Source organism: Egretta garzetta, unplaced genomic scaffold (genome assembly GCF_000687185.1).
Source record: "Egretta garzetta isolate BGI_Z169 unplaced genomic scaffold, ASM68718v1 scaffold255, whole genome shotgun sequence".
Classification (NCBI taxonomy): Eukaryota; Metazoa; Chordata; class Aves; order Pelecaniformes; family Ardeidae; genus Egretta; species Egretta garzetta.
In genome coordinates this window covers 378,871-389,974 of record NW_009259797.1, presented here as the reverse complement: position 1 = coordinate 389,974, position 11,104 = coordinate 378,871, and the positions used below count along the sequence as shown (strand labels likewise).

Below are 11,104 nucleotides of genomic sequence, written 5' to 3'. Positions count from 1 at the left end.
AAAAAAAAAAAAAAAAAAAGGAGGGAAGACAGATGAAGTTTGGCTTTGTAGTATTCTGTCTGCCTAACTTCAGCATCTAATTTGCACCTAAATTATATACACTTTAAATAATTGTTTAAGTTCTTGAGTTAGTCAGCTCCAAGAGAGGAAGGTGCCTTGCAGGCAGGGAGATCATCTTCCCCCCACGGACGGGAGAGGAACAGGATGCTTGCCTGGTTTTTTGTTTGTTTGTTTAATTGGGAATGGTTGAGGTGTCATGCCTGGTTTCTGTTTTCAGACTGCATTCAACGCCATTCTCAGTTCATGCAGATCCCACAATGTGGAAGACATGAATGTAGGTTGTTTCAGTTGTGTTAAATTTTTTCAGCCATTTATGAGAAACTATTTTTTTTTCAATGGGAACTTCAAAATAAGTCAGAGACCTTTATTTTTCCCAGGTAAATTGAGCCCTGTCTGTCTCTTCTTTTGTTAGTGGTGGGAATGGTGTGGTGACTACTTTGACACTGGAGCTAAGCTGCATGGTGCTGGTTTTTGCTTAAGTAGCATGTTGCACAACATCTCTCTGATTCTCCAAACAGGCCTCCCTCTATCTTTCCTTTTCCCCCCAGCCTATGCCTTTGTAAGAGCAGATAAATTTTAAAAGCATATCAGAACTTTTTATCACGAGTGCTTAAATGGCAATAATTTTAAGAGCTATTCATTTTAATGAATTGTCCATTTATTTCACGGTGCTGCAAATTTTTGTTAATGTCAAAAACATGTAGCTCCCTAGCCTCCTTTGAGCCTCCTTCTCTGAGAACTAGCTAAAACACATTTCTGATTTCTTTTCTGCTTTTTATGTCCTTACCTTCAGCTTCTTAGCAGCAAACCCAAAGCTTTGACTCTCCTTACAATAGTTTTATCTGCAAGTTCAGTGTCTGCATTATTTCCTTCTTCTTAGCGTGATATAGTACATAAGAGAATAAACATTTGCATGCTATATTACTAATATTTATTATGTTATGATTAACAACAGTCTGTAGTTGAATTTGTATTTCTTGAGGCAGTCACTAAGTTTATTTCATCTTTTTTGAAAACAGAAATATTGGAAATTTTGGCTGTGCTGCTTTTTCTGAAAATCCTAGAGGTACTTCAGACTCTCCCTTGAGTTTCAGGGTGGATTAGTTTTCTGCATTTTCCTCTGATTCTCTGCTCTGAGCAATGCAAGAATTGTAGCAGTTGGCCCAATTTATCATCACCGTCCTTGGTGGTGTTAGTTTACTTGGGGGCAAAAAGAGTAAGAATCCTCTCTTCCCTGAGAAATATGTGGTTTAGAAGACTATTCTCTAAGTTAGATCATCTCCTTTATTTCTCTTCTTCTCCACTCATCCATCATGGCATGGTAGGCCATATGAGACTTGTGTGAAGATCTCAATATATCCTGGCTTTATTAAGTTTGGATGTGGAGCACGTATGTTCTTTGCTATCTACCAGAGAAGGAAGACTCTTGCCAGGTTTTAGCTGTATCTGATTTGGGGATGTCCTCCAGAGTTCAGTGTGATCCATCTTTATATCTGAGACTGAACAAGTCTGATTCTCCACAGTCATCAGATATTTCTGAGGTGTATATTCAATCTGACTCTTCTGGATCTTTCCACTGGAAAAGAGGGAGAAAGGTCCTCACATGGGACTCATTTGCCTACAAGTCCTCCAGGTTTGCTGGCATGTTTTCTTCTCAGAGAAAATGGTTTCTCACAGCAGCGTAATCCTGTCTTAAACCACGTATCAGCAGCTGATAGAAACATAGGGAGGCTCAGCATCTTCCCAAAAAGGAATGCCCTCTTGGAAAAGAACTAACAAAAAATTTCATTGCTTGCAGCAAATGCAATAATCAAAATACAAGCAGAATATGTTTGGGGAAAAAAAGAAAAACAAATCAAAACCACACTGGCATTCAGTGAGGATGCCAGATCTGTGTTATATCTTGCCTTAGGCAAATTCTCCAGCTGACCTCTAGAAACCCCTTTTAAGAGTTCAGGAAGTTTTCCTTGGCCTGTCTGTTGCACCAAATGAGTGAGCGGTAAGCTTTACATCAGAAGATCCTCTACCGTTAGTCATGTAAGGTTCAGTGCGTTTTTGGGTTTTTTTTCTAAATATCTTTTTTGTTAAAAGGAAAATTAATTCTTTCCAAAGCATACGAGACTTCTGTCAGAAGAAAAATGTGTTCATAATAACTATGAAGCCAAGAAACAAGCTAAGAACCAAGGTAACACTCCAGATTCAGCCAGAACATGTAACCAAGGCTACTCTATACCAAGAACACAACCTAAAGTCTGTTGGCTCAGAGGTGTCTCAGTGCAATTTCCGGAGATCTCCTTCTTGACCATACTGTACCAACTGTTAAATGGAAAATTAGGGCTGTGCTAGAAAAGTCTCACAAAGCTGTAGTGAGGGTCAACTAATAAGACCTATTGTACCAGGGGCTGTTTCTACAGCCGTCCCAAGTGTGATATTGGAATTGGCTGGAGTTATATTGGAAACTCTAAGCTATAACATGCTTTCAGATAACATAACAAAATTCCTGGTTGTAGAAATATCATGCTTCCAGGGCTTATGCAAGAGCATTACGATCAATCTCAAGAAAGTAAGGGTGGAAATCATCTCACTTAACTTTAGGTATCTAAAGTGTGGACTAACTATCTGCGCTAGGTGTCTTTGGGAATCTTAACAGTCAGTTAGAGAGAAAAAGCCCTTTCTAGATTAATTTATATCATCCCAACCTGTTAAGTCTTCTCATCCAAAGATGGCATTGCAAGTAGATGTGGGCTTTGAAATCCCACTCTAAGTGCTTCAGTTTAATCAGACTTTTTAAGGGAAATCTTTAATCTGTATTGAAGATGTATCAGCATTACATCTTAGCGTGCAATGGCATTACAAACAACAGCTAGTCCACATCTCTCTGAGGTCATTCAGTGTTACAGTGTTTCCTTGGGACAACCTGTCTAGCCAACTTGCAAGTTTAATCAACTTGCCTTCTTTATTGTTGATTTTCCCGAAGTGCCCGAGGAACTCATAATGTATTACCTTCATTTAAAATATTTCTTTCCTAATGCAATTGCAAGTACATTAGCAAATACAGCTTCTACGTATCTTGTATCTGAAAGCAGGTTTTAGTAGACAATAAAAAGGAAAGCATGTGCTATATGTCAGAAAATGGAGTAAGTAATAAAAATTTACATTAATAAACGTGAGCAGCTGAACAAAATCTCATCATCCTTAGCCCCTCTCTCATCCTAAGATTGTGATCAAAGAAAATGTTAAATGGCCGATAGTAACATTGGTAAAACTGATACTGCAGGAGCTTACAGCACTACAGACAGGCTCGCTTCAAAAGGGTTGGGAGTTAGATGGCAGCATGCTTTCAAAAACCGGCCTTGAGTACCCCAGAAATGTGTGAAGCTGACACCTCCTCAGCTGTCGCCTCCTACAGGCTCAGCCCTCCGACCCCAACATGAGCACCTTTGGAAGGAAGTGGTTTCACATGGCGTTCCCAGAATAGTTCAACTGCAGGAGTTTTTAAGAGAAAAGTACTGTTTGTTTTTACACAACTCCCTCTCTCTCTCCATACGTCTTCAACACCTGCCTTTCAATGATAATTCTGTTGGGTGCTTCTCTGGGTGCTTCATAGTAGGCCTTGCATAGACTTAACATGTCTATAAAGCTCTCAGAGTTCAGCATTTATACCTAATTCATTAATTATTCTTCAGTGCTTAAGTGCAACTTCAGAAGCATTCATCATGAGGAGCTGTTCTGAGGGTGTGTGAAGGCTGAAGACCCACACAAAGCATTTCCAGACCACCTCTAGTACTCCAGATGAGAGGCAGGACTCAATAGCTCAGGCAATATTCGCCGAAGTTCAGCCATCTGAGTGGATCTTCATTGTCAACAGCTGACTGTGGTCTGTTTAAAATGTACCAGACTGAATCAGGAATAAATCAGGATTTCACACAAAAAAAAATTATAATCACAAATCTCACAGCAGGATGTTCTCTGATCCATCTCTGTCTCAGTGGTTGATGCAGTTTCTGCATTGTTTAATAGAAAATTAATCAATGTAAAATGAAGTGCATTGCCTGGTTAGTTACAAGTGTAAGCTAGAGTGGGGTGGCTGGCTACCAAGATTTATTTGTTTGTCACTAGACCATTTTGGAAGATGTGAATAGTGTATAAAAAACTCATATGATGGATTCAGTTCTTAATTTAAAGGAAGAATATACTGCACATAATGAAAATGACTTGAAGAAGTCGATGTATTGGCAATACACTGTGTAGTGCCCTGCAAACTCAGCTCTAAGCCAGGAAAGGAAGGGCATTTAAAACATTTATTAATAATCCTTCCATTTTACTTCTTGGAAGTTTAAAAGGCAGGGTTTCTTTGGAATTGTGTGCCAGTTGATAGCATATAATTTTTGATTGCTCATTAAGATGGTTATTAAGCATCTTGAAGTACAGGCTTTCATTTTGTTTTCATGGTTATCAGTATGAAACATTCTCTTTGTAAAGTGCCTACTGTCCCAAGGCTAGCTTCATTTCAGCAGAGATTTCCTTGCAAGAATCTCAAACTCTCTTCTTCAAAGGAGGCTTTTTTTCAGAGTTGGTTTTCATGGTATGATTCTTTCTCAAGTAAATCAATTTAAAACATTAATGGGAGACAGCATCTTTTTCTTCCAGAATAACTTTAAAAAAAAAAAAAAAAACCACTGAAGATATGATCAATGTCCAAATACCTTGGTATTGCTTAAATGTCAAGGACAATTATCCTTTTTTTTTTTTTTTTTTCTGGCATCAAATAGTGTTAAATATATATATATCAATTGAGAAAAATATGCAATTTGGGCTTGCAGAAGGACGTTAGGGAAGAAGCAATGTTTCTATCCACCATAAATCATAGCAGATCCAGTGTCAGTGTTTTCCTGAAGAACCAGAACTGCATCTATTAGGCTCAGAACTATATATATGTATATAGACAAATTCAGCATGGGGAAGTCTATGGTTCATTTCAGTGGGCAGTTCACCAATTCTGCCTTCCCTTTGCATAGATCCCCTGCACTCTTATTCCTCCTCGCCTTTTCTTCTTCTCCAAGGCAGGTATGGACAGAGCAGTGCCTCTTCTAGCTTACGCTTTCTTTGCAATAGCCTGTGCAAGAGGTGGAGAGAGAAGTGAGGGTGTCTTCATGTTAAGGAATTCAGGGGCTGTGATTTCACTGCGATTCCTCCTAATCTTCAGCGTCTTGGAATGCCAAAACCCTTTCCCTCTCACTAAATGCGTGACCTTCTGAGAATAATGCTGGTTGTTTGTCAGCGAACCATGCAGATGCAAGACTTGATGGTAGAGCAAGGAAGACTGTCCCCTTTGCTTCTCTGTCCCCAGCCTTAAAATGAGAGCCATTTTGCGGTAATACGCCAGCCATTCAAATATATCTCTCTCCATATGTATCGCACAGGAGCTAAGTCAATGCTACCTGTGAATCTAATCCCAAGAGCAGCTCTTACACAAGTTTTCTAACCAGTGGGGTTTGAAAGCCTTTTCCATTTTGTAGAACTGGGTTGTCAGAGACTGTAGCTAGTGGCATTGCATTTCTGTGTGATGAATAGAGCTTAAGAGTTCGTTTGTCAGCAGTGTTGTGTTCCACCTCTCCCTGTCCCCAGCCTCCAAAACTTTCAGACTCAACTTGTAATAAATTCCACTTTATAGAAGAGTGAGGAAGAAGCAGCTTAGCAATGGGGAGTGTGTGCTTTACTTTTGAACGTAATGAGTGGTTCTAATCTATAAACTATGGCTGTGGCTGAGAAGTCCTGTAGCCCTTTAATCTCAGTTTATTTATGGCTTTCTCCTACTTTTTAATAGACTTTTTTTCGTTTTCCTTTTTTGTCTTTCACCTGAGACTCAGGAGGGTTTTCCCACTGCTGCATCATTCAGTGTGTGACAGGATAAGGGAATATTAGTTTCAGAACAGTGCTTTGTGAGGTTTTTTTTAATGGAAAGGAATTTATGATGTGTATCCTGTCAGATCTATTTAAATAATTCCTAAAAGACTAGTAGAAGTTGACCTTTGCTGCCAGTAATTATCGTTGTCCTTGAAATTAACATAACAAATCTCTATTTGCATTTTTAAAATTGATTATAATTGTAATTTTTAAAGACTCAGTTGACAGTCTTTGCACCCACGAGCATCAGTGAGAATGTCCTGAAAATAAAATTTGCAGAATAAAACCCTCTTAAAATGATTTTTATACAAAAAGATAATTGTGCTTGTTCATTATCCAAACTACAAGGGCACACATCTTATGGGCTTATAGCCATTTGATTCTTTTTATAGACTCAGTTATGGTTCACTTAAATATACTGCTAGATTTTTTTTTTCTTGCAGTGCATTTTAATGATATCTGCTTTCCAATATACAAACTGTGCTTTGAAATATAAATGAGTTATGAACAAAGAAGTATCAGTAGATGTACTGTGTATGCTAAGGCAAGCCGTTAAGATGGATGCCAGTAAACAGATATGCCCACTTCTAGGAACATTTTCAATGGAAATTTTCCAGAGATGGCTAATTTCATTGTATTTTTGTGCAACAATTAGGAGGGAATTACGATAGTTCTTTCGACGCGGAGAAGGGAGTGGGCACTATTGTCATTGCAAAGCCCTTGGATGCAGAGCAGAGGTCAATATATAATATGACTGTGGAGGTCACCGATGGAACAAACATTGCCACGACTCAGGTAGAATATCACGTTCCTTTCTTGGCAAGTTTTTAATTTGTTAGTGGGGTGTTAATGCTATAAAAATTAATAATTTTGCCATTCAAATAAAACCTCATCCTTTGAGACCACTGGTAACTAATGGAGGGGATATTTTTCAGAGCCTTTCCATCTGGTGGTAAGGAGTCGTCTGTTGAATGTTTCAAAGCGGTATTTCTCCTTTTGTCCTCTTTGTGCTCATACAAAAATAATTCACCTTCCTCCAGCTGAGGGAATCCCTGTCACAGGCGGCAAAGCTTAGGTTTTGACAATTGTATCACCCCGTAATGGTCCAAAATACAATAGCGCTTCTGTGGTGTAGGGGAATATTGCTATTGATCGTATTAAATGGAGTTTATACCTCTCATCCTCCCAAGACCCAAATGTGGGACACAGGATCAATTGTTCAGAAAAGAAATTGTTCAGAGGGGAAACTTAAAATTGAAAGAATCTCTCCTTTGGTGTCACTGCCTGTGATTACATTGTCTTCCGGGGAAAAGCCCCAGTGAACCCTTTAAAACCAGACTTGCTTATCAGGGTCAGTGCCTTTCAGCAATTAAAAAGTCAGGTCAGATAAACGTGAAGGGCTGGGGTAATGCTGGCTCTGACACATCCTTGTTGGAGAGACCCTGATGCAGAGCCTGGGTATCTGTTTGGTGGAAACCAGTCTGGAGTTGGGACATGGTCAGGGTCATGGCACTGGGACAGGGACTTGGCAGTCCAGGTGGCAGCAGGGAGACTCCAAAGAGCAAATGAGGTAGGGTTGTGGGGTATGTATTACCTAGGGCCTGAAATCCTACATCTGAATTACTGCCCAAGTATAAAGTGTGCCTATAGCCAGAGTATTACTTGACACATATGGAAAAATACATACTGGTAGAGGACACCTGTGTGCAGCCTCAAATCCCAGATTAAATGTGTTTTACAGAGGAAATGAAAAAAAAAATAGGTTTGTGATGTTATTTGCTTCTTTATAATGCAGATGGAAGGCCTGAATATTTTTTATATTTACATATATGCATGCACACGCAGATGCTTCTGTTTTACCTTGCCTTTTTGCTCAAATGGTTCAGCTGTAAATCTGTATTCACTGAGTCACAACACCGACTTTCCTAAGAGACTGTTAAATCACTGAGTGCTTTCTCAGTTTGAATTCCTGTTCATAACCAGCCCTAAAATCTCTGCCTAAGTATCTCTATCTGGTAATTTCTCCTGATAATCCACTCTTGATAAGAAAACATCACTTGATAGTAAGTTAAGTGGTAGGAAATCTGCTATTTTCCGTTAGTTTCAGTAATTAATTGCATCTCTGCTAAAAACATCCCTTATTTTTAACTTGATTATATCTGGCCTGTATTCCCTGTTATGCCTTTCCCTGCTCAATTAAAGAGCTCTTTAAGAACCAGTATTTTCTCCCCAGGAAGGCACTTACTCAGAACAGTCAAATCACCTCCCAGTCTTCTGGTAGACAGGCGAAGGAGAATGACTGACCTCTTTACGTTCCCTTTCCATAAGGCATTTTCTTCAGCCCTTGAGTAGCTTTTTGTTTTGCTTGTTTTTTAATCTTGGCGACAGTCTCAGCCCACATTTCAGAAATGTGGTGTTGAATCCCTAACAAGACATTTTTTTTCTTGTAAACATTTCAGCCAAACAAATATTAAAAAGCACAGGGAATTTCAAACATGCTGATACAAGTAATTTCTCTTCTCGTGGATATTATGTTTATTGGTTTTGATGCTTATGATTTAATAAATTGACCCCCATGACAGTCCTCAAAACCTATCTTGATGAAAACCCTACATTTTTAATTAAAACATATGGTAAAAACATATTTCAGTAAAGCTGTTGCATACTAAAAAAAGCCTGAGCGTTCTTTGTAACAGTGATGTGACCTATTTAAAAATGTAAGCTAGTAATTTAAGATTGCAATAGCATAGCATTAGTTAATCATCAGTGGGTGCGGGCCCTTCTTTCCTCCTTCTCTCCAGTATTTAATTGCGGCCCGGACAACTGAGAATGCATTTCTTTTGCTCTTTACAACAGAGATTTTAAAAGTGATCATTATCTCAAAGCTGCCAGAATTATGGCCTGCCTAATTATCTCTCCCTTTTACAAAACCTTCATACCATATTTTTGACCACCTTTTGGAGCCTTTGGTGACCCTATTCATCTTTATTTCCGTTTAGAACAACAATAAAAAAATCAAACTGATAGTTTAAGTAAAATATGTCCTAGAAAGAATCAAAAAAGCACCTACTGATGGCTCTCAGTTGCCTTGCTCTGAGTTTTCATACAATGACATTTTAAGTATTTTGTCTCGTATACGTAGTACCACATGCGATTTTCACTATAGTCTCAAGAAGGTATGGTAGAGGAGGAAGCGGGGAGAAAGCAAATGTACAAATTCATCCCCTTGTATAACAATAAAATCATATAAAGCCCCCCCCCAAAGTGCCATAGTTCATTATGAAGCAGCTGATCATCGCCGTGCCAAGTGGAACAGTCTTGCTTTTCATTCCACCCCACCTGTTTCCCTTTATCTCTTCCTGGCCTTTTGTCTCTTACACAGTTGGAGGTGGTAAAACACAGTGTAAAAATGCCAAAGATTTTTGCTTCGGTAACATGATCCCTGGCACGGACTCACATAAGTTTCTTCAGCAATGTTCCTGCACGGCTGAAACTCCGATAAACTGTTCGCTTCCTTCATGCCTTACTGCGCACATGGTTCACTACTGTACCGTGAGAGGAAGGAAATAATTTTAATTTAGAAGTTACATCTGTTGTATTAGCAGCTCGCTGTTGTGAAAGGGGGCAAAAAGAACATAAGGAATATTAAAAAAAAAAATATTAAAAATTTAAAAAAACTTTATTTGCCACTGAAAGCCTATTTGGTTTGGGTGTGATCAGGATTGCAAAAAGGAATGCAGTCTCCAAAGGGAGACGCAGAGCGCCAGGACTTGCTGAGCCACTGCCACTCACCGGGCTGCCCGTGCAGCTGAGCCCCGGCCGTCCTGGCCGCATAGCCGTGGCGGGGAGGGGTGGAGGGGGCAAAGACAAAGAAATGTTGACTCGCTTGATTTATATATTTGGAGTGTGGGTATAAAGCTTCTGTCACATTGATTAACTTCTAGGAAGGCTAAGTCTTCTGACTTAGCCAGGAAGAGCTTTGGTTTTTTTCCCTTAGCTTAATTCATTATTGCTCAAGGCCACGCGGTAATTTATTAAAGGCTGAAGGCGTACCTTGGCTCTAAATCCCTGCTAAACTTGATTCCTGCAGCTGCCAGGCGAGCTGCTGGCCTTGGGGAGGGGATGGGGCTTCTGTATCCCACATGCTGGAGAAAGCTGGGACAGCAGCTCTGCACAGAGACCCTGCTCCCCGCCACTGCCACCACCTCTCTTTGGGCTGGGAAAGGGTCTTTTGCCCTCGCCGGAGCAGAGAGAGGAACCTCCTGGCAAGAAATCAGTATAATGGTATCTAAATGCCCACGTCTGCCACAGTTTTGACTGACTGTGTAACGTTAAAGGTTCTCTTGATCTCATGATGAGTCAGGTTTGTACCAAAGCCTCCATTTTTTACTGAAGGACTCAGGTCATTTGCATCCAAGCACAACATAGGAATAGCATTTATTTATTTATTTATTTGTAGTGCATGCCATTGAGTTTTGCTAAAATACGCACAGAAGTACAGTACAGTGGGGAACAATCATCTAAGTGATGATAATTTTTCACTTTTATCAATTTCTTTTTTTTTTTAAGAAGAGCCTCCTGGAGTCATGGTATTATATGAAACAGACAGCTTTACTTCTTGTTTTTTCTTTTTTTTTTTTTTTTTTTGCCTTCTCCTTCTTTCTCATTGTCCTAACTGCTATAAAAAAGATGCTTTAAAGCACGAAGGCTGATGCTTCCAAGCTAGGAGGCAAAAAGTGTCTCGGTTTCCCTTATTGCAAAACCATCTCACTATTTCCCAGTAGAGTGGACACTCAGAGAGGAACATGCAGTTCCCTCTGAAAAGTTTTTGTAGATCAATGCATGGTTGCTTGTACTACCTTCAGCTGGAGCCAACCAGGCTGGAAGAGCAGATGGGAGAAGTTACTGCTCATTGCCCCTTTCTGTCTCTCCTTGCAGAAGGCTGTGGACTTTTGTTTATTCTTCTGCTCAGGATTGACCTTTAGCTGAGAGTTTCAGGATACCAAACTTGGTCTCACCTTTCAGAGAACACCTTTTCTTTATAGGATTGTTTCTTAACAAAGAGGAGCTTATCAATCACCCTGAGTGAGGATGGTGAAAAGCTCTGCTTAGAGGACCACGGCCAAAGGGTAGGGAA

At 39.7% G+C, this 11,104-nt stretch overlaps 1 protein-coding gene across 3 annotated transcripts in view; it reads left to right on the top strand.

The window, feature by feature from the left end:
• FAT3 (FAT atypical cadherin 3) overlaps positions 1-11,104 on the top strand; it is a 339,730-nt gene that overhangs the window by 238,750 nt on the left and 89,876 nt on the right. For all 3 annotated transcript variants that reach the window (XM_035895315.1, XM_035895314.1, XM_035895313.1), the window contains one exon: positions 6,623-6,762. In XM_035895315.1, coding sequence (XP_035751208.1) covers positions 6,623-6,762 — 140 coding nt within the window. The remainder of the gene's footprint in view (positions 1-6,622; positions 6,763-11,104) is intronic.